The 24867-nt window shown below is 35.9% G+C and overlaps 1 protein-coding gene across 2 annotated transcripts in view; it reads right to left on the reverse strand.

The window, feature by feature from the left end:
- Nucleotides 1-24867, reverse strand: part of CIBAR1 (CBY1 interacting BAR domain containing 1) — a 39930-nt gene that overhangs the window by 8297 nt on the left and 6766 nt on the right. For both annotated transcript variants that reach the window (XM_036769056.1, XM_036769065.1), the window contains exons 5-7: nucleotides 18984-18989; nucleotides 13027-13131; nucleotides 2628-2741 (exon numbers count right to left, since the gene is read on the reverse strand). In XM_036769056.1, the coding sequence (XP_036624951.1) occupies nucleotides 2628-2741; nucleotides 13027-13131; nucleotides 18984-18989 (225 nt within the window). The remainder of the gene's footprint in view (nucleotides 1-2627; nucleotides 2742-13026; nucleotides 13132-18983; nucleotides 18990-24867) is intronic.

The raw sequence follows: 24867 nt of genomic DNA on the forward strand, positions 1-24867 counted from the left end.
AGATTAAAATTGAAGGTAATGCTTGAAGATTAGAATTATAAATGGTATAAATATAAACATTTGTTAACTCAGTGTTCACTAAACACCTACTACGTGCAAGAAATAAACTAGGTCCCATTAGGAGATACAGAATTGAGCAACATGGAGCTTTTGGAAGGGGAAATAAGTAGACAAATAACATGGACTTATCCAACAAATAATTAAATTTCGCACTTCAAAAGTCATCCCTTTAAGTCTGAAAGATTTAAGCCACTAAAAGGGAACTGCTTTAAGAAGCAGGAAAATAACTGATAAGCTCATTAATCTGAAAGCAAGCTAGCTGAAAATAAAACAAAGGTTCAGGAAAGGTTTATTTATGGTAACTAGGTCCCCAACAGTTAATTAAGGGACATTTGTGATATCTGAAGGTACATTCTAAGCACTGAATGGTTGATGGCACAGGACGACCCTGCTTTTTAACAGTATGACTTGGTGTAGTTGTCAGTTCAGCTGCTCTTCTGCTAATTTCACCAAATGGCATTGTGGAAATATTGTAGGAACTTCCTAACTTTTGGCACAAAAGCTATTCTAGCTAAGTAAATGAAATAACTGATGGAGAGCTAAGATTCAAAATTACAAACACATTAATCCTCTAAAGCTAAGCTCCCTCATAATTAAAATATTTACAGGAATTTTAACTTAGAAGCTACAGAGACTAACTTAAAACAACCACCCCCCCAACCCAACTTTGTAATATAGTCATACACAAATAATCAGACATGCATCTTTGTTATAAGTTTGTTCTAGCCTCCTCTTGATTTTACTTTCTTGTTCAGTTTGCTGTGACCCAACACAGCGGAGGGAAGGGAAACCCAAAGTCTGTCTTCTTGGATCCACTCATGGATAACTGGATTATTTGTAAAACATTTTAGTGCTATCCTCAAAGTTTTGTCAGGTTTTCAAAGGTGTTTATCTCTCCTTCCCCCAAACTGTACTTGCAATCTTGTAATTTTAATAAATCTAGATAGCTTTCAGGGGGGATGATTCCTCTACCAATGCAGATCAGCAAATCTTCTGCAATTAGTCTTAACATAAGCATTTACCTGGGGCGCTGAGAGGTTATGTAACCCCTGGATAAGTTTGCCAGTATATGTCAGAGGTGAGAGTTGGACCCTGGTGCTGTTTCTAGATTTTCCCTCTATCCATTATACCATGACTGTTAAGGTGCTCTTAGCAAAAAAATTTTAAGCACAGGTATAACACACCAAAAAGTTTGGCTACAAGATAAAACAATTCAACATTAAAACATTTTTATGAGAAACTTTTAAAAAAATTTTTTATTTTATTATTGAGGATTATGGTTATATATCGAAAGTATAGTTTATTTGAAACAGGCACAGTATAGATAAAAGGACACTCATATCTTTGGAGAAACAAGACTTTTTCTTTGCCAAAATCATCTAGGTAAATTGTTAGTTTTGCTTTGCTTGTTGATGGCTTGGTTTCAGTGGAAATTTAACTGCCATGTACTGTTAACTAAGCAGTGTTTATAGGTATTCAAAAGAGGAAGCCTCTAAAACAAGCCTCATTTTTGCAATCCTTCAAAAATGGAAGACAACATGCTGTAGTGGAAAGGGTGCTGGATTTGGAGTCAGAGGGCCTGTGTTCAAATCTTAGTTCAGTCATTGGATTTTGGACAAGTCACTGTACCTCTTAGTGCCTTGGTTTCCTCATCTGTAAAATGAAGGGTTTGGGCTGGATTACCTCCAAAGTCCCCTCCAGCTCAATCTATGATCAGTAATTCCACTAATGTAATTCCTAGTATAGAGTTACTCCTTCCTCACTTTAGTAGAATGGCAAATTACCACATTGCCTGGCAGCCATCTTTTTGTAATTAATCCCTCTTAATTTACGTAGGGTGGTACTGAGATGAAGGGCACGTCTATCACTGGACCTGTGAGAACTCACTTCCATGCTAAAATGAGGAATGGGGGATGAGGATTTTCACTTTTAATTTCCTACAAAACAATACTGCTTTATTTGTAAATTTCATTTAGTAATTAATATTTGTAAAATCACTGCTAAAACTCAACCTAACCATCTACAATTTGAAAAACAAAAGTGATAAGGCATTTATTCTGTTTTTTTTACTTATAAACAAGACGTACACAGCTAGATTCATGGGTAGAGTTCAAGTCTCTTGGATTACATGGTAAATTGAACATTAATTTAACAAATTTCTCAGAGACTGTGTTTAAGTACACACTCTTTATGGTTTATTAATTTTAGATGGCTTCTCCCACCAGACTGAAACTTCCTTAGTGTCAGATATTTTGTTCATCTCTGCATCTCCTTTAGCACCTAGCCATGAGCCACCAGAGCATGGGCTCTGAAAAATTTGTTAAATTAATGTTCAAGGGGGTTTCAGTCTGGTGGGAGAAGCCATTTAAAATTAATAAACTATAAAACGTGTATAGTCCATAATTTAAGGACATAAAAAAAGAGATATGTGGTAGCAATGTTGTGATGTGCAAATTACCATCATCTCTACCATGTTCTTGTTTAAAACACTATAATCATGCAAATTTACACAGTATCCCTTCAGATTAATGAAAGAAATAGGCTTATATATTAATAAATACTCTTACCTCTATATCTTCTTCTTCATCAATCTTCTGTATATTTTGGTAGGCAGCAGTGTAGACTTCTAAAGCTTTGCCATGGAATAGCATTTCAATTGTTATAAATTCTGAAAATATATTCTAAAAAGAGGAGAGGAATTTTATTCAATCATGTTAATTCACAATAATTAAAGACAAATTTTTGTTTCTCAAACATACTGTGAAATACTGAGATGTTTGCAAAGAACCTGTTGGGGAACTGGGAGGATTTAAATGTTAACTTTTATATTAGTATGGAAACTTATTACCTTCACTTGCCATTCATTTTCTCTTTTGGTTTTGGTCAGCACTTCTACCTATTTCTGACAAAATGTTTTCAGTTGGCGATGAGAACACAAGTCAAATAATACCACACTAATCTATGTACTCTGTTCTATCCTGTATTTGTAGAGCAGGGAGAGTTTTATTCCTGGCATTTGTACTTAGGACAACAATGACTGACACGTAATAGTAGGCATTTACTTGTTGATAACCTGTTATCTCATCTACAATAACGTCTGTAGTTCCTACCTCCCAAGGTAACTGTGAAGTTCAAATGAGACAATTTAAATTCCTAAATTTAGCATTTAAAGTCCTTCATGATTTCACCTCAACCTTAACTTTCCCAGCTTACTGACCATTACTCTCCTTGACACAATTCAAACTGCCTGCTCCTTCTGGAACTCGGTATTCCATCTCTTGCCTCTCACTGCCATTGTACAGACTGTACCTCATGCCTAGAATAGCACCTAAGTAGCTAGTTGATGTAATGAATAAAAGCACTGGGCTGGAGTCAGGACAACCTGAATTCAAATCCAGCCTCAAACATTTACTAATTGGTGACTCTTGGAAATCACTTAAAATCTGTTTGTCTCAGTTTTCTCAACTGTAAAATGGGGATAATAATAGTATTCACCTCCCAGGGTTGTTGTGAGGAACAAATAAGGCAATATTTGTAAAGCACCTGGCACACAGTAGGTATTTAATAATGCTTACTTCCTTTGCTTCCCCTCCCTGGAATGCACTCTTCTTTATCTCTGCCTCTTAAGACTCTAGCTTCCGCCTTAAAAGCACAGGTCGTGTACCATCTTCTATAAGAGGCCTTTCCTGATTTCCCTAGTTGTTAGTGCCCTTTTCATCTTCAGTTTATCCCACATATATTTAAATTTTTACATACTATATTCCCCAGTAGAATGGGGATTAATTAAGGATATAATACATAATCCTTAAGGATAGGATCTTTGTATCTCCAGAGCTTGGCATTGTGCTTAGTTGGATTGGGTTAAGGAAGCTACAAAGTTTAGATGAGATATAGTCCCTATCCCTAAGGAGATTACAATCTGGTAGAAGGATCTGAAACATATATAGATAAATATGATGTAAAATACTGCATAAATACATAAATGAAGTGTAAAAGAAAGTATTATATGAGGGCCTAGGGAGGAGAAAGTCGTTACTGATGGAGGTGATCAAAAAGATGGAAGATGAGTTGGGGTTTAAAGAATGTTTCCAACAGGAAATAAGTAGTCTTGTTGGCAGGATAGCGCACACAGATGGGAGCAGTATAAGCTGAAAAGTCAGGATGGCCAGATTATGAAGAGTCATGAACGACTATCAAGTAAAAAAGTTTGACCTTGGTAGACAATAAAGTACCACTTAAGATTTTTGAGCAAAGGAGTGATATGACCAGATCTGTGCATGAAGGCTGTGTGTTCAGTAAAATGGGGTCCACTGAGCTTGAAAAACATTACCTTTTCACTCTAGGAAATCTTCATTTTGCATCAATGCAGGCTTTAATTAATAGGATGAGAATGTAACTAGGGGAGGACAGACTATATGCCAAGGGAGAACACACAATTATGATGAGGTAGTATCCTTCGGATGTATAATCTGGAAATCCTTAAGACTTCAAGGTGATGGTTTTCTGACCTACTGGAGGAGGAAGGAAACTGGAAGGATTTTAAGAAACGGAAATCATTTTACTACTTTGATGGGCTATAGCTTATAAGCAGTTCACAGGTAGCACGCAGCACTCTTTTCTGGGAGCTGTGTAGTTCACATTCGATTTTTTTCTTTTTTATCCCTGGCTGTCTGAGCTTCAACATTTAATAACTGTTTTAAGGTTCATTATCACTTTGTTCAGCTACAGAGAGCTAAAAAAGTAAAGAGGGAAAACCTTTGGTCTGGCCTATTTTAGTAGAGAATTTAAATGCTTACCTAGAATAGGGATTTTCTAATCATTTGTTAATGAATTTATTTTGGTTTATTTGAAATCTTTTGATCTACAGTTTGGACTAAAAATATTTAAAGATTTCACTAACTAAAAATCCAATTACATATTCTTTCTCAGTTTGTTAATGTTTATTGTGTAATTTGTAAAAATTACAGGCAGTCCTTCAGATAAATACTGCACATTGTTCTATATTATGATTTAACTTTTTGTGCTTGAAAATGTAAGGTGTGGGTTAACACAGCTTACCTGTCAATATTTACTTTGATACTTTCACACATTAGAAAAATTGCTTATTCTAAATAGTTCCAAGAGCCAAAAAATACTCTAATATGGACGCAATTTTATGACATCAAGACAAAAATGGTTTCTCAATAATGTCATATGTTGTAGTCATATAGTAACATGAATACCTACTGTAATAATTTGCAATCCTGCTATCTTATCAGCTAATTATGGATGGTTAGCAACAATCTAAGACATCTGTCCTTCTATAGTATTTTACCTAACATGAACCAATTAACGACCTCAGGCAGTGCATATTTGCACTGAATAGTCCCACAAATGAGTACTTATAGCTATGAATTTCAGTTGTATGTCATTTTAAATAGCTGCTTTGTTTTAAAGATATGTCTTGTCAAGATTAAATACTGACCCCACTTTTTCTGCAATCTACCATTATCAACAGAGATGAATGCAACAGGTGTGAAACTGCTGAGTGGTTCTAACACTTAAATGCCTAAGTTCAAAATCAAGCTATAGCAGGTTTCCCCTACAACACCAACAGAGCTTTCTCCATTCAGTATCACCTAGCAAGTCAAACGACAGTCAGAAACAAAACCTAGGAGTCCTATTATCGAATCAAAGAATCCTACCTTTCCAGTATTGGTACACCATGACCCCTTCCCTTCATGGACTGTATAATCCAGTGACACTGATCTCTTTGTTGTTCCTCATATATGACACACTGTGCCTGAATTCTCTTCCTCTTCACCTCCTGGATTCCCTAGCACCTTTCCAGTCTCAGCTAAAAGACCCACCTGCTAGTGGCTTCCCTTTGTGATTATCTTTAATTTTCCTACATATTTCCTGTTTGTACATAGTTGTTTGCATGTTGTGTTCTCCATTAGATTGTGAGTTCCTGTAAGGCACGGACTGTCTTTTGCCTTTTTTTGTGTCCCTAGTGCTTAACACCATGTCTAGAACATAGGCATTTTATAAATGCTTGTTGACTTGACTTAGGAGTGGGAAAGGGCTTCAGAGATCTAGTTTCAGCTCTCTCCATTCACTGCTTCAAACTTCCTTAAAACATCACTGTCAAATGGCTAGCCAGCCTCTACTTGAATATGTGGAATGACAGGGAATTACATCAAAAGAAAGCCTACTCCATTTTTAGATAACTGGTGGTTTTAAAATCTGTCCTTCTAATAAGCTTAAATTTGCCTCCCTCCAACTTTTATCCCTTGATCCTAGCTTTGTCCACACAAAAGAATGTTCATTCCATCTTCCATAAGACAACTCCTCATCTTTTTGAAGACAGCTATTATGTATCTCTTTCTTCTCTCTCTTCCCGACCCACAATAATTTCCCTCCAGGCTAAGGAGGTCCTTCAACCAGTCTTCAAATAACATGATTTTGAGCCCCTTCACTATCCTGACTGTCCTCTTTTGGTCACACTGTAGCTTGCTGTTACTGTTCCTCACCAAGCATGACCTCCAGAACCAAACACAACAATCTACATAAAGCCTAGAGAGTATGATTCTTCGAGTTCTGAACACTAAGCTTCTATTAACACATCCAAAGATTGGAACATATTAGGTCAGAGTAGCTTACCTCACAAGTTGCCTCGTCCTCAAACTGTTTTCTGTGGCCCCAGTGAGAAGCTTATTTTCCCATGCTCACCACAAGGGCACAGAGAAAACTCCTAAGGACCAGGGTGAAGATGTCAGAGTGGAAATAACTAACATGTCAGGACACTTTTTCCCTCAGGAAGCCACTCAAGCCCCACCCAGCTGGGTCTTTGCCCCTCACACCACTCCTCTAATGCCACAAGCACCTATTCCTACTAACATCGCAGTTCTTTCTTCTACCTAACTAAACAAGTACTTCCTATTACTCCCTCAAACATGACAATGTTACTTATCCCTCCTCACCCCAAATTTAGGTGACTCTCATACTCTGTCTCCAGTTTCTGGAATACTTGTACTTGGGCAGTTTCTTGGAGCACTCCCCATGTGTAGCCGGGGCAAATCCACAGGAAGAACCTATATAATTAATATTGGAGATCACTCAAAAGGTCTCAAATGACAGACTGGAGACCCCAGACCTTGGACAGTATCACTGTTTAAAGCTTAAATTATATTTTATAGTTAATATATGAAATTGGTCACTTGAATACATCCAAATTTTATATAAACTTATGTCTTTCTATGCATATGTAAACATAGGCCCCAAAATGTAAACATTTTTCTGTTGCATAAAATAACTCATAGGGTTCAGAGGCAGAAGAAGATGGTCTATTTAGTCTCTAAGATAATAAAAAGAAAGCAACTATTTTCAAATCCTGTTGAATTAAATGTTAAAATCATCAGCAACACTGTACACTTTTAAGATATAAAAATAGACTTATATGAAGCAGGATATACAACTGAGTAGAACAAAAATATTTTCAAAAATATAATACAACATAGTTTATTCTTGGAAATGCCTCTCTTTCCCCTGGGATGTCACTGGTGTGTTCAATTAAAATTTATAAGATGGTTTCAGTTGAAGATTTTAAATTTAAAAAGTGTCAAGGAACACTGTAGGTTTATACTTCTGGCTCTACATTTTGAGTATGTGTGGAAATAAAGTTAATCATTTATTTAATTGAGCATTTCTACATTAATGTAAGTTAACTCTGCTAAAGGTTACATAAATATTATTATATCCAAGGTACATAACTTGAGTTATTTATGAGTAATTAATATTTTCACATGCAAAAACTAGTCTCATTTTTACAGTCATACTTCATATATACTTTGATACTGTTGAAGCAATGGATCATGTAATATGTAATCTGTAGTTTCTGCAAAGCCATGCAAACTCAAGTCATTTTATTCAGCATGAGGTACAAAGTTTTGGCTTGTCCTGTATGCATGGTGGGGAACTCATTACCTTTCTACAGCTACTAATTAAAGCACTACATTAAAACTGTAATACATTTCTTTAAAACTACAGAACCAATGAGTCTGAGTCTAATAATCTTTTCGTAAAAGGCATAGATAGAAATGTCTTCTATTCATTTCCCAAGCTTAAGGAGAGAAACAGTGGCTACATCATTAGTTATGTACATTTAGCCAGTACTCTCCCTCATGAGTAACATATTTTCCTAAATATAGGTTGCACCTCTCTCTAAAATGAGATGCCTTTGAAAGTTTTAAAAAATGTATACTGAAAAATAATAGCATAAAATTACCAACTTAAAATATTAAAATAATTATTTCAAGTCATCAAATAAAGATGTTTAGGGTATTTTTATTACTGCTGTTCTCTTAATCTTTGTCATTTTGATCACTGTCCTTTTGTTTCCAATTCTTCTCAATATGATAACCACATAAAAGGCAGTAATAGGTTACTGTTAGGTTGTGTAAAACAGATTTTAAGAAAAAAAAGTGAAAGCCTATATTCAGACCAAGCCATAACCATAACCATCTTTTTCCTTTGTAAGGAGAATCTTACCAAAAAAACACTGGGATATGATTAATTTGCCTCAGAAAATCCAAGATAAGGACATTCTTGTACCTTAGTTGATCTCATTTTAGGCTATAATAGGATTCTGCACAAGTAAGAGATCCATCCATAGCACCAATGTGAAGAGGTAAAAGAAATAACGTATCTATAAGGGAAATTCAAGATGTTGCCTCCTGTAGGCTCTAGTGTAGGACTAAGATTAAACTTCTCAAGAGAACTGATCATTCAACTCTTAAATATATCTAGAGATGGAGATCTTATGCCTTCCTTGACAGCCATTCTCTTTTAAAATTATTTCACAAGTTGGTAACCTTATCTTACCTAAATTTCAAGTTAAAATTTAAGCCTATTTCTTCTTCTTGGAGAGGGAAAAACCCTTCTTATATTAGCTTTTCAAATATTTCAAAACCATTATTAAATTTTACTTCAATATTTTTTTACCCAATTCTCTATAATCACTTGATTATAGCAATCTTTGCCTTTCCTATTTCCCAAGCAAGTCCTTGAAAAATACACAGATTTACCATCACTATAATCTTATAATCTAATAAAACATACCTTGATACAATGAAAGGTCTTTGATTTCATTCAGGAATCCTTTCGAACACAGCTCCCAGTTTCTCTATATTTCTCAAGTTGCAATGGCTGAAAAGACTTATTACCTGGTGGTCATCCTTTTGGTGATGAGCCTCTGAGAATTTAGCTAGGCTGATCCTTGAATCACAAATAGTCCCCAGTGGCCTGTACTTAGGACTGTAGGAGCATACATTTAGAGATGGAAGGGACCCTAAATAACATTCCAGTTTACTATATGACCTGCCAGAGGCTTTGTAAAGGTTCTGCAGGCACAAAGTCTTTTCAGATCTAGAGCTATTTCTATGCCACCATTATACAATGGACTAAAAAATAAGTCTTCTGTGGAAGCTACAGAAAGCTGAATTTATCAATTTATTATAGCTGAGTGAAAAAATAATAGCATTTCCCTACCCCCAATATCACCAACAATGTGTAAATCAACTTTGATATAATGTAGACAAGTGGAAGATTACCAAGGTTTTATAAAAACAGTAATTCTCAAATTTGCACTTGCCTGAAGGCTTGAAATCATTCCAGATATGTTCTGAATGGAGATAGGAAAGTAGAATTCTAACAATAAAATTCCTAATGGAACAAGGTCCCTACCTCTCAACTGGGAATCCTTGCACACTCTAGACAGGGGACCCTTCTAGAAGCAACCATCATAAAAGATCTGTTAGGCTAGGGCTAAAGCCAATTAATTGACAGGTTCCTAATCCATTGACTAGGGAGCTCTAATTTAAGAAGTAACAAAATAACAATCATACAAGTTATAATCTATGGTACTATTTTTTTTCTTTTAAAGGAAGGGAAGTTATTCTTTGGGCTTTCTAACCATCTGATATTTCACAAATATGTGGTGTCCCAAAAGTCTTAGTGCAGTTTTAAGCTTTAATAACTTATTAAATATAAATGCCATAAAACTTTAAAAAATCTGGCAGATTAAATTAGAAAAATATTTATTTTTAAAACAACATATTCAATATAACTATTCAACATAATCATCCTTTTATGTTACCATTCTTTTGATTTTTGAACTTTCATCAGCTACTGCTACTCAGTAATTTAAAGGACTGCATTTGTAATCCTAACCTTAAAATTATATGAGAATGAGATTTTGATGCATATGTAAAAGTTCTAACATAATTCCACAAAAAAGTCTAATCAGGTGACTGAGGTGGCCAAGCAAGGGATACTCCTCTACCAATTTATCAATATGAAAAAATGGCATCCAGAAGCTTTTCTCCATGGCAAGTGATAATGATAGGGTGCCCTATTTTGTTAAAATTAGAACTAAACATTTAGTATTCAAAATTCACAAAGCCAAATAAGTTTAAAAGAAATTTAAACTAACTTTCAAACTTTTTTGGTAATTTTGTAGCATTTATGTCTCTGAAGCTATTACAGCTTAAAACTGCACTAAGACTTAAAAGTTTGAAAACTACTTTTCTCATATGTTCAACTGACATTTAATTGTTTCTATTAATGGAGGTGGGAAAGAGAAAGGAATTATGCACATGGAATTGAAAGAAAAAAAGGGTATTGTAGGTGATATAGTACTTGTTAGGGTTCATATAGACAAGGCAAAATCTTAAAAGCAAGAGTCTTTAAATTATGACTAGGGAAACTGATTAAAAATGCAATTGGGGTTTTTTTTTTGTACCAGAAAAACAGAAGTTATAACAAGGAGCAAATTTACTAAAAATGTATAACCATATTCAACTCAGATATAAAATAATGGGGATGTTCATAGGTCCTCTCCTGGAGGAGCAAGCAGACTTTAATATTTGTATTTAAAACTCCTCAGCACCATCTTTTACTTAGTATTCCTTCTTACAACAATGAAAACCCTTATGAATGCTTGGTTAGCAGTGAAGAGAGGAAGCTTCTAAACTTAGTTCATTTTAGGCAACTAGACTCCCACTTCTTAACTTAGGTATGTCCCCAGTTCTGTCCTTCAAGTAAAAGCTAATTATTTTAGGATAATCTTCCTTCCTGTTCTCTGCTCCTAGTCATATAGCAGAAGCCAACCCCATAAAATTATTTTGTCTTGCCTTTCTCCTGGGTCCACCACTGTTGATAGCTATCTTTGGAGAGCTACATAAGAGTTGGGCTGGCTTTATAGGGGTCTCTAAATAATTTGCAAGACGGATTATCAAACAACAGATAAATAGCTTCCATCCAAATTGCTAATTTACAGTACTTAAAGCAGTCAGGTAAGCACGACACATCAATTTATTTTAGTCTACTTTGTGGGAAAGACTCTCCTTAATCTTTTGTCTCAGGTCCCTCCCTATGTCTCTACCTCTCCTATCTATTCCAACAAGAGAAGGGAGGAAGAAAACAAAAAGATATGGCACCTAAAGGAGGGAAGGGATGGGAAGGGAAAAGAGGGACAGAAAGGGAAGAGAAGCAGGAAAGAGATGAAATAGAGGCAGGAAGAAGTGTTTGGCTATAAAGTAATGAGACTAAGTTTCTTGTGTGGTTCCAAAACAGAAATTCCCAAAATGTTTTGAGCAATAATAGCATTTTCATTTGAATAAGCATATGGCTACCCAAAGGAGCTGTTGTAAAAGACAACAATAGTTTAAATTTACATACATAATTTATATTACATATTATAATTATATATTACATATATATATTTTATAAGCTTCATTACTTCATACTCACATTAAAGATGATAAAAGGGAGAGAGGAATGGTGTACTAGAGACCCCTATAATCTGCCATTGTAAGACAAAGTATAGGACTTGTAGCTGAGATAGAAAGGCTCCATTTTGTTGATTCAGAATCAATTTGGGCTACTAGTGGGACCACCTCTTAAGCATAAATCTTTCTTCTGACAAGGTAAGCTACATTATAATGGGAGATTAAAATATTAAAAGTTCAGTGCAAAATTGAGTTGCTTCATTAATTTTAAAGGCAAATATACTTTTAAAAATAAAATGTCAGATTTAGTTAAGTGTTAATACTAATCAATCAACAAGAACTTACCATGGACCAGGCATTAAATGCCATCTCAAGAAAGAAAATCACCGTGCTTGTTACAAAGAAATGTACAATGAGAAAATGACGCAAGAAAAGTCATTTCTGGATCAGTTTCTCAAAAGACCATATATGCCTGTATGATTCCTCCCAAATTATCTCAAAAGTGCCTGTGAAAATCTCTCCAAAGAGGCACTTCTAAATTTTATGCTCTTTTGATTTGATTTTTTTTGATTGATACATTAGATATACTCTATATAGTAAGTATAAAGGCTTATTAGAGCTAAGTATAGTATCACAATTTTGTTTGGCTATTGCATCCAGTTTAATTGAGATAGCTATACTTGAAAAGATTTGTTATGTAAAGACAATTTAGAGTTGATTTGTGGTTATTTCTATAAAAACCAGCCATCAGGACTTTTGTCAGTAACATAACTCTTTATTATAATTTCTGTGGAAAAGCAGATTACACATAATAGTTTGACTCACATTTCCTTTTCCAGGAATAAACCTTTCTCTAAGTGTAAAGGCTGCATATATTTTAAATTCATAGAATCATGACTTTATAGCCTAACATCCCTAGAAAGTAAAAATAAGATTTCTGAAAAAAGCATTTTTTAAACTTTAACAATCACAGGGTCACAGAAAGGTTTGGAAAAGACCTTAAGTCCTCTGGTCCAACCCCCTCATTTTACAAATGAGTAAACTAAGGCACAAAGAAATGAACTGACTTAGAAAGGTAGCAATTAGCACTGAAACAGTTAAGGGGCAAAACCAAGATTAGGACCCCAAACACCTGACTGCAAACCTGCAAAACTATACAGTGCTGCCTCACCAGCATGTTGGTTTTTTTTTTTTTTACCTTTATGTCCTTTATTTTTTGCTTTTCGAAATTGTCAATTGTTTCCTCCAGATGCCGACTTGTTCTGGTAGCATCCATTGTAGCTCTCTGTAATTCAGTTTCTGCCTAAAATATATTGACAAAAGACATAAAACAAAAGAATCTCAGAATTGATTTTCTAAGCCTACCAGGAAAGATATATTGGGATAGTAATACACTGCCACTGCATAATTTATTTTTAATTATTGAGCTGTAGGTAAAACAAATCTAAATACCAACACCTTCCTCAAGTCAAAACCATGGCATAAGTATTCAACAGCATGGGCACCACTTATCCTACATCCTCACCTTGGAAAGTGAATGTGCATCCTATGGGGTTCAGTAAAGATGAAATCATTGAATGACAAATGTCTGGCAAAAAAAAAATACAGAATCCCAAAACTGGAGGTGACTTCAGAAGTCACTTGGTCCAACTCACACCTGAACAAGAAGTTCTATAGGATTCCCAACAAGAAGTTTCCTAGTCTTGGCTTGATGGTCTTGAGCTTCCTGAGGCAGCTCAAGAAGAACTTTAGGATATTCTTTATAAAGTTCTAAATGTTAAAAAAGTTTTTCTTTGTTATCAGACTGAATCTGACTTTTTGCAACTTCTTCCAATTGATTTTAATTCTTTCCTTTGGGTCTAAGCAGAACAAATCTAATCCCTCTTCCACTTGACTGTCTTTCAGACAGCTGAAAATCTCTCTCACGTTCTCTTAAATGTCTTCAATTATATTATTCATGATCTTGAAGTACTTTAACATCCAAATTGTCTTCTTTTAAATGCTCTGCAGCTTGTCAATGTTTCTTAAAATGTGGGGTCCAGAACTGAACAAAATACTCCAGAAGAATGCTGAGCAAAGAATCATACAGTGTGGCATCTTCCTAGTCCTGGGACAGTCTGCTTTTCCTAATGCAGCCTGAGACTGACTGCATTAGCTCTTTAGGCTACCATTATCACATTACTAGCTTATATGGAATTTGTAGCTCACAAAAACCCCTAGGACTTTTTCTGACAAACTGTCATCCCTTGGCTTTTACTTATGAAAAAAAATTTTTTTAAATAAAAGTTTAAGACAATATTTCTCTCTATGATAAAGTTTTGTCTTACTAGATTTAGCTTAATATTTCAGCCTGGCATGACAAGATCTTTTGGGATCCTGTCATCTAGCTATTTTTCCTATCTTTGCCACTTATAAATTTGATGATCATACCATTGTTATCTTTAAGTCATTAATAAAAATGCTAAATGGAACAAGGCCAAGTAAAGACCCCTGAAAACCACTTTCAAGATAACACTAAATCATCAATGATTACTTGTTTAGTGTCAGCATTCAACTTCCACCTGAAATGATACTATAGTCTGCATCTTTCTACCTTTTTTGCATAAGAATAGCATGAAAAATTTTACCAACTATTTTTTTAAATTTAAGAAAACAGAATTACATATACCTCTCTCTAGCAGCCTAGTAATGTAAAAAAATGAAAAAGGAAAAAGGAAAGGTTTAGACAAGTATGCTTTACTGTTTCTGATAACTGCTTTCTTCTAATGCTCATTAACTATTCCTTTAGAATTTTTAGAGTTCCATTTTGGTGTTTTTCCTGGAATCAAAGTCAAGCTCAACGCACTAGAGTTTAGAAATTCCACACTTCTGTTTTTTGGAAACCTAGAATTTCCCTGAGCTGTTCTCCTATGACAGCAGCTTTGTAATCATATCTACCAGATCTTTCAATACAATGGGATGTAGTTCATCTGGTCTGGTGACTCAAACTTGTAGAAAGCAATGAAGTGCTCTTTCACTATACCTTCCCCCCTGCCTCTTTATCTTGGTGAGTATTATATAGTTCAATAGCAATTTCTGTTCATTTCTGGACAGCACTGAGATCATTCTTCTTGGCTGAGGGAAAACAAGAATTTAACAACTTTCTTCCTGCTATCCATTAATATTGTCTCATCTGTCTCAGCAATAGCCCTATCTCTGTTTTGATCTTCTACTTTTCCCCAACGTGACTTAAAAAATCAAGACTTTTTGTCCTTGCCAGTCTCAGTTCATTCTGTGCTTTCATACTCCTAAACTATTCTTATAGGATTCTGACATTCTATTTCATCGATCTTATATTGCCTGCCCTTGCTTCCATATTCCACATATCATTTAAACAAAATTATTCTGAATTTAACACCAAAAAAGAGACCATTTCTTTAGACAAAGTGGAACAGAATGAAGATATATAAAAGTGACCTTCTATTATATACAGCCTGATTTTATAAATACATAGAAAACAAATTGGATATTACTTTCAAAGTTGTCCTACTTGTCTGAGTTTCTCCTTGAACTTCCTCCTGTTCCCTTATGTGCATTTTTAAAGATACTTTGGTGATGTTCTTTTCTCATTTTTTTGGGCAGCTCTATCAATAGCTTTCCCCTTTCCTAAAGAGGAAAAACACAATCCTTATAGCAGATGAGCATGGTGAAACAAAAACAAATCCACACATTTACCAAAAACATGGCTCATTTTGCACCTTGGCTTCATCACTGGTCCTGTGGAATCAAGGCTGGCTTTTGCATTAATCAGAGTTCTCATGTCTTTCAAAGTTGCTTTTAAAAAAAGACATTACTGACTTGTATAAATTGTTTTCAAGGTTCTATTTACTTTATTCTCCATTAGTTCATATTGCCCAGGATTCTCAAAATGTGGAGGAACTGCTGAGGGCAACTGTTATTTTGTATTCAGTTCTTATCAACAAGAAAAAACTAGTTGCTGGAAGTGAAAATGGGACTCTTGAGAGGATGCTGGTGGGAATGGAAATGTCTCTCTTATAAATAACAGTTGTTATAAGTATTTCTGTACATACAGATCCTTTCCTTCTTTCTTTGATCTCTCTGGGGATATATCTGGGTCAAAGTTAAGAGTACAGTGACTTTTGGGGCATAGTTCAAAAAATTGCTTTTCAGAATGACTGAACCAACAATCCCTAACTCTACCAGTGGGATTCCCATGTGCCTATGTTCTCTCACCTTTCCAACAATGGTCACTTTGGGGGTTTTTTTGGTCATCTTTGCCAATCTGATAAGTGTTAAGTGGAACTTTAGAGGTGTTTTAGTTTATATTTCTCTGATTAATAGTGATTTGGAACATTTTTTTCCATATTACTGTTGATCACTTGGATCTCTTTTTGAAAACTGCTTGTTCACATCCTTTGACCTGCACATCTTTCAAAAATCCAAGTTCATCAATGCGTTCCTTGGGTATTCACATTGGTCTGTACGTAATACCCCTTTTTATCATCAGAATTTTTCCTCTTTATGTCTTTAGTATTTAATTTTGAGAACTTCCCGTATTTCCATGGTTGGCTTCCCCTCTAGGATTTTAGTCTATGTCGTTCTTTGACTTTTCTGAAATGCTTTCTAAAAACCTAAGAGTGCAAGTCTTGCTCCTCTTTTCCATGACTCCTATTATTTCCACTCCAACAACTAGTTTTTCCTTGCTGGTGAGAAATGAATTACAGAATACAGTTTCCCCATTATTTCCTCCCTATTTTGAAGGATGAAATAAATTACTATTAAGGTTTGTTTATCAATCCTTATCTGCTTTGCTTTTGGCACAGAGAGAGCTCAAGCAGATAACTGGATAAATGAAAAATCTTCTAGCACTACTTTATTATGTCTCTTTACTGCAAGGCCTGACCACCCTGAATTTATCATCTACTTCCTTCTTCTGTTGAGTTATATTCTGCCAACAATAATGCTTATATTTCTATGGCAATCTTCATCCAGAAGCTCTCCTCATGTACTCTCCATTTCAGAGAACACATGTGGTTCCTAGTTACTGTATATTCTTTATATATGACATGACCTTTCTAAGCCATATTCTAATTGTATTTCCAGTAATTCTCAGACATCTATAATGTCAAATAAGGTTTCTTGCATTTGGTTCTTTAGTTCACTCCATGCTTTGTGCATTTGTGTACAGACAGCTAAGGCCATGAATTTCATTCCTGACCTCTTCCTCAGCTTTTGTTTTCTGTATATTTCTGGGCACTTCTATTGCTATTCTTCTTAGTATATATTCTTTATATATGACACAACATTTTTGAGCCACTGAAGAGAGAAAAGCCAGGCATAATGTGCGTTGAGTTCCAGATTTTGGGAAAACATATTTCAAAGCTTTAAGAAACAATATAGGTAGGATAATACACTGAAGACAGGATTCAAAAAGACAGGCTAGAAGATTGGGCCAAATATACTAAGATGAAATTTCACAGATATAAAATGTAGTTAGGTTAAAAAAATAAACTTTACAAAAGATGAGAGAGCCTTGGCTAGATAGCAGTTTGTCTGGAAAAGATACAGTGGTTTTAATGAGGCTGAAAACTGAATAGAAGTTGTATTATATGGCAGGCAAGAAAGCTAACGAAATCTCAGAAAGTGTTAAGAAAGGTAAAGGACTAGGGAAGTTATGACAGGAATAGTCCACCTGGTCCCTGCCATGTAGACCGAGCTAGTTATCTTCCTAAAAGGCAAGGAAGCTAAGGATAAAATTTGACTGGTCCAGGGTTTGTCACCTAAAGCCAACCTCAAAGGAGTCAGTGTCCTTCAGACCTGAGCTGACCAACAGGTTTTTGTATGGAGGGAAGGAGACCTACTGTTGAGCCAATGCTGTATTCTTGCAGATGATCTCTTTCATGTTACAGCCAAGTAGATCTCCTTTTGTTAATTGTTAAATGGCCCACATATCTCATTTCATTCCAATCTTGAACCTCAATTACTAAATTGGCCTGAGTCAGGCCAGGCCTACAATAGAAATGGTAGCTCCACTGCACTCAGCCCTAGTCAGACATTTTCTATAGTACCATATTCAGTTCTGAGTGCTACATTTTAGAAAACACATTTACAAATTAGAGAACATCCAGAGCCAAAGCAACATAATAAAGGACCTCAAGTTACCATATGAAGATGGATTTAAGAAAACAACTGTATAGCAAAGAAAAAGAAGACTAAGGAGAGACTTAAGGGCCATTAAATAGAAGAGATATTAGATTTGTTTTGTTTAGCCCCAAAATACAGAGCCAGGAACTGTGGGTAGAAGGGTCATAATGCGGAACTGGCATTTGACTTGTTCTGTCACTAGGAGTACAGAATTAGAAGGAATACGTGGAAGTTGTTGAGGCAAATTAAAACATAAAATTTTAAGAAAAAAATTTCTGACAATTAAGGGTTGTACAAAAATTGGCTGGGCTGCTTTTAAAGGCAGTGGTAAAGTCTTCAGGATAAGGTTGAATGTGACTACTTACCAGGGATGTTGTAGAGGAGATAGATACCTGTTTAGGTTGGGTTGGAGTAGATGCCTCTGAGTTCCCATCCTACTCTGAGATTTTGGGATAATGAGGATGACAATGATGATAATAATGCTGAGGACAGATACTGGACCAGTGATTTTATTCGTATAGGAAATTCTTTCTATTAATGCTGGTTGTTATCTTCTCTACTCAGAATCTTAGAGAGTTGCCTAATGCACTGATAATTTAAGTGACTTGCCAATGTTCACTAAGCCAGTATGTGTCAAAAGTGGGACTTGGAGGCTGACTCTCTAGCTGCTACATCACACTAACGTTTATAAAGCACCAAAGTTTGCAAAGAACTATAAATATTTCATTTCATTTGATCCTCACAACAACCATGTGAAGCAGATGCTATTATTATCATTGTACAGATGCAGAAACTGGGAAGAGTTAAATTATTTGCCCACAGTTAGCAAGTGACTGAGGCACAGTTTAGTCTAGAGTTTCTTGATTTCAAGTCGAGCATGCTATCCACTAATTAATTTCTGCCTCAGACAGTGGTTCCTACAGTGATTTTGGAAATAAATGTGTTTGTGATAAAACTCAAAAAGGATTTACTCTAATGATCCATCTTGAGAAACACCATGCAATTACCCACCTGTGACTGAAATTGTCTATAAAGGAAAAAAAAGATTCTCAAAGGGAATATAATATTATTTTCAATTTTCAAATTAAAGTTATGCAGTCTTAATTATGGATAGTTCAGAGACATTGTGACAACTTAGAAACAGTAACCATTTAAAAATTAGATAACAGTAGCCCTTTCCCCTATAAATACACAAGTTTTTATTAGGATCAATTAATAAAACCATTCTTCTCTGTTAAAAGCCTGAGTTTCTTCTAAATATAACCACCATGCAGAGAACATTTCAAACACAAGGAAGTAAATTTGATGTCATGAATGTCACTGAGACATGAGGGAAACTGAAACATAGGTAGAAGACAAAATGGAATAGCAGTTTATATTAAGTATAAACAGTCATGTGATGAATCTAGCTACCAGAGTGGAAAGTACAATGTATAAAACATTTGTATAAGGATCAACTGGACAGGAGGTAGAAATAGAGGAATTCCAGTTTAGGGGCATAAGTATTCAGGTATCTACTAGAAGTTCTCACTGTCCAAAACTGAGCAAATAATATATTTCTGTAGTCCTTCAAAAATAAGTTCAATCTTCAAAAACTAAAAGAACCACAAAAAGGGGTGCTTCTATTCTGGCCCTGTTTCTCACCAACAAGTACAAAGCAGTTACTGGGTTGAAAAAAATGAGGACGTTGGCATGGGGGAAATAATCATACCATCTTAGAATAGAGAGAAGAGAAAACCCAGATATATATGCCATATACCCCAGATTTAGGAATAGCAGATTTTTAAAGGATTTACTGAGAAAGGATAGATAGGGTCCCATGGCCTAAAATTTTGTAAGGAAAGGATAGAAAGCTTTCAAGAATTAAAAAAAAAAACCCAACCAATTTATTAAACAGAAAGCATTCCAATGAGAAAGAAAAGGAAGAACTGTTCAAAGAAATCAATGTGAATGTACAGGAAACTTAATGAGAAATTAAGACTTAAAATTGAAATCTAGAGAATATAGAAGCCAGAACAGGTAATGAAGGATGAAACAGAACCTGGTACAGCCTGGTTAAAAAATAGTGTCAAAAGTGTTAAAGCTCAGAAAGAGGTAGGGATGGTGAAGATTGCTAAGGACATTTTTTCCCCAGCTCTTTCGGGAAAAAAAAAGTATCAATGAAGGGTGTGTTGGGACCAGTTTGAACCTACTTGTTAATTACTAAATTTTCAGTGTATGTATTCATGCCTTAGAAATTGGCAAATGCTACAAATCAGGCCTGGACTTGTTCTGTTGATTGTCTAAATTTAAGTGATGGAGAAAATATTAATGCAGATTAAACTTATAAGTGTGTCCATATACTTTTTTTTCCTGAATAGTTGTTAAACATTTACCAGTTCACTGCGAGCTCCCTCTTCTTCATCTATCACTTTGATGCCTTCTGCCACATTTTCCTCCTTTATCTCCATCTCAGTGATGAAGTGGCCTTGCTTCTTATCAGAGATAACCCTTTTACTTGTTCAAGTGATCCCATTCCATCCCCCTTCTGACAGATTGCTCCCTATGTCATCCCTACTCTATTGCTTATTTTCAATCTCTCCTCTACTGGCTCATTTCTCACTGCCTACATATTCATGTCTCCCTCAGTTGAAAAAACCCTCATTTGATCCTTTCATCCCCAGTAACTATTGTCCTATGTCTCTTCTGCCCTTTGTAGCTAAACTCCTCTAAGAGGCTGTTTCCAATAGGTGCCTCCACTTCCTCTTCTCTCACTCTCTTGCAAACCTTACAATCCAGCTTCTGACCTTAGCATTACACCAAATTACTCTCTTCAAAGTTACCAATGATCTTAGTTGCCAAATCCAATGGCATTTCTTGGTCCTCATTCTTCTTGATCTCTCTGCAATAGATTACCCATTCCTCCTTGATACTCTCTTCTAGATTTTCAGGAGATGATATGCTCTTGGTTCCCCTCTTACTTATTTGACCACTTCCTTCGTTAGGTCCTCATCCAAATTATACCCTCTAAAAGGAGGTGCACCTCAGGGTTTTGTCCTGAACCCCCTTCTCATCTCCCTCAGTATTATTTCACCTGGGTGATCTCATCACTTCCATGGATCTAATCACCATCTCTCTATGATGATTTTCAAATCAACCTATCCAACCCAAAACTCTGTTGACCCCCAATTTCATATTCCCAACTGCCTTTTAGACATGTTGGACTTGATGTCCAACAGACATCTCAAACTTAACAAATTCAAAACAAAACTCTTTTCTCTCTCTTCTACCCCTCCCCCATTCTCTCAGGCTCACAACCTAGGTGTCATCCTTTACTCTTCACTCTCTCACTCCCCATATGCATCTAATGTTACCAAGGCCTGTTGATTTCACATTTGACATCTCTTTAACACGCCCTCTTTTCTCCTTTGACACTGCCATTACTCTGGTACAGGCTCTTACCATCTCACCTTTGGACTACTGCAATAACCAGCTGGTGGGGCTACCTGCTTCAATCCATCCTCCATTTAGCTATTAAACTGAAAAAGCATAGGCCCCAGCATGACAATCTTCCCCCACCTCTCCCAATAAGCTCTAGTAGCTCCCTATTACTTCCAGGACCAAATAAAATTCTGTTTGACATTTGAAGCCATTCATAACTCCGCCCTCTTCTACCTTTCCAATCTTCTCACACCTTACTCCCTGCCATGTACTTTTCAATCCAGTGACAGTAATGTCCTTAATGTTCTTTGAACATGCTGTCTCTTAACTCTCGGCATATTCTCTGGTTCTTCTTTATGCATGGGTTGCTTTTCTAATCTCTGCCTCCTGACTTCTCTAGATTCTTTTAAATCCCAACTAGAATCCTATCTTCTACAACAAGCCTTCTGCAAACTCTCTAATTCTGGTGCCTTCTCTCTCTTAATTAATCCTTCTATGTTCTGTATGCAGCTTGTTTGCACATACTTGTTTGTTTGTTGTCTCCCCCACTAAACTGTGAGCTTCTTGAGGGCAGGGACTGTCTTCTGCCTTTTTGCATCCACAATGCTTAGCATAATTCAGGGCACAGAGTAGGCACTTAAATCAGTATTGATTCACACTCGTGGATTAGATCCCTACTTATAATGGATTGATTGCCAAAGGCTGGAGATGACAGAGAGGTTGAGGCAATTTGAATCTTATTTTGCTTTCATTTTCTCTGCCAAAGAAAATGATCTTTGTACTGGAAGGCACAGAATACAAATAATACCATTCAATACAGGCAGGGAGAGTCTAAGAACACACCCAGGTGCTTTTGATAAATTCAAGTCACTAGGAATAGATGAACTACATCTCAGTGTGCTGAACGGGCAGATATGACTGATAAAGCCTTCTTCAGTTATTTTCAAAAACTGTGAAAAACAGAAGAGTTGCCCCAAGAACAAAACAAAGGTAGTCCTGATTTTCGAAAAAAGGAAGAGAACATTTTTCTTCTCAATCTTATAGAGTGGATTCTTAATCAAATATAAGTTGGACTTAATGACTCTGAATTCTTTTCTAAGTGTGAAATTCTTTTGAGTTCAGTTTTGGATATGTTGAGTTTGAGGAGCTGGCAGAACATCTAGGTGGAGGTATCAAAAGGGGAATTGTAAATTAATGATTGGAATTTTCCTGATTATGTGAACTGGAAAAGGAAGCAATGATTATAGTATGACTTCATGAATAGTTCATACCACACTTAATTTCCTTTTCTGACAACAAATTGTTTTTGACTTTATTTTTATCATCATCATCCTCCTCAGCACTTATGTTTCAAAATTCACAAAACACTTTATAAATATAATTTTATTTTTACAACAAACCTGGGAAGTAGATGCTATTATTACCCCCATTTTATAGATGAGGAAACTGAGGCAAACAGACGTTTAGTGACCAGGGTCACTAAGCTAGCAAGTATCTGAGGCTAGACTTGAATTCAGGTCTTTCTGACTCCAAGTCTGATACTTTTCACTGCACCCCAGAGCTTAGCAGTGCTAAGCATGTAGCAGGTGCTTAAATAAATGCTTGCTGACTTAACTTGATGTATCAGGGGAATGCTATAGTTATAGGTAACTTGGATTTCAAAAAATTATTTGGCAAAATGCTCATACTATTCCTGTAGAAAAGACTGACAAACGTGGACTAGAAAAAAGTTTCTCCAACAATTAAATTGAGCTGGAACTGGATGAATGGAGGGACTCATGGTGGTCTACGAGGGTTCAAAAACAACTTGGAAGAATGCCACTAGAGGACTGCCATATAGATCTGTGCTTAGCCTTATGCTGTTAACATTTCTGTCAAAAATGTGGACAAAAGTAAAGATGGAATGCTTATTGAGTTTTGAGATGAAATGAAGCTAGCAGGAATAGCTAAAAAAGTGGATTATGGAATCAGAATGCGGAAAGTTTATATAACAGGCTAGAACACTGATCTGAATAAAATAAAATGGAACTTTCTAGGGAAAATATAATCTTCCACTTGGTTCAAAAAATCAATTTTACAAGCCGATGTTGGTGGAGGCATGGCTACATGTGGGAAAAATAACTGAGGGCTTTAGTAGAAGGCAAGCCCAATGTGAGTTGATAGTGACACTCATCCTCAGATGGATCTCTTCAATTTGGGGGTTTGCTCCAATGATGCAGGTCCCAAAGCATGGTACATGCCCATTCTTTGTGCCTCTTGTTCATATCCTCCCATAAGCATGCCTTGGAGGTCCATCCAAATTCTAGGATTTCTCCTGAAATCACATGAATAACAATGAAGCACGTGAATTGTCCACTTGCCATACAAGAATCCAAGATGTCTTTACTTCCTGTTTTTCTTTGAAGGTCCTTATTTGCTATCTGTTGCACCTGTTGTGTTCCATATTTATAGCAAAATAATGACATTGGGAGAACATTGGTATTACAGAGATATACCTGGAGAAATCTGGAGTCATTAAAAGAGTGAAGCAATTTCCTGAAGACAATCCAGCCTGCTCTCCCCTCCTAAGTTTGGATCCAACTGGCTGTCTATTTGTACCTTCACACACAAACGTGTTTGTGTATGTATGTTTATATATGTAGATACACATATACTGATGCATCAACTCTACAGGTTTTCCTTCCTACTTACTGCATGTTATATAAACAGGCAACTAGATGGCAAGCGGATAAAGCACCAGACCTGGATTCCTACCCAAGATCAAATTTGGCTTCAGACACTTAGTAGTTTCCTCCTCTGTTAAATGGGGACAGTAATAGTACCTACCTCTACGAATGTTGTGAGGATCACAACATGCTCTGCCCTCATCAGACTGTATTAATACTGCATTTACTTCTATAGATGATATTCTGTGAAGACTGTAGATATGCTAGATAGGTATCCTAGAAAACATCTAGGGCAGTATAACCAGCATAGTGAAAGGCTTTGAGGGCATGTCATAGAAGGACTGAATGAATTGTGAATATTTAGACTGAAGACTTAGAGGAAAAATGATAGGTGTTTTAAATATTTGAATGGCTCTCCAATGGAAGAAGAATTAGGCTTGTCCTAATAAACCCCAGTGACTAGAACTTACAAAAGAGAGAGGTTTATGTTTGAAGTCAGAACAAAACTTCCTAAAAATCTAAACAAAATGGAATTTGTTGCCTCAGGAGGAAATGAGCTTCTCCACACTAGAGGTCTTCAAGCAAATGCTTGATAATCATTTTTGTTTTATACAGAAGCCTCATCCAGGTTATGTGCTGGATTAGAGGATTCTCTACACTTTTTTGTAGAGCGTTGTCAGTGAAGGAAGGAGACAGTACTTTAACTTGATGGGTAGCATGCTCATGGGAGACTTTTTTTCCCCCTTTAAGGGGAAACTAAAAATTTACTATGTGTATGGAGGAGTAACTGGTACAGAAGAAATTTAAGA

This window comes from Trichosurus vulpecula, chromosome 1 (genome assembly GCF_011100635.1).
Source record: "Trichosurus vulpecula isolate mTriVul1 chromosome 1, mTriVul1.pri, whole genome shotgun sequence".
Lineage (NCBI taxonomy): Eukaryota > Metazoa > Chordata > Mammalia > Diprotodontia > Phalangeridae > Trichosurus > Trichosurus vulpecula.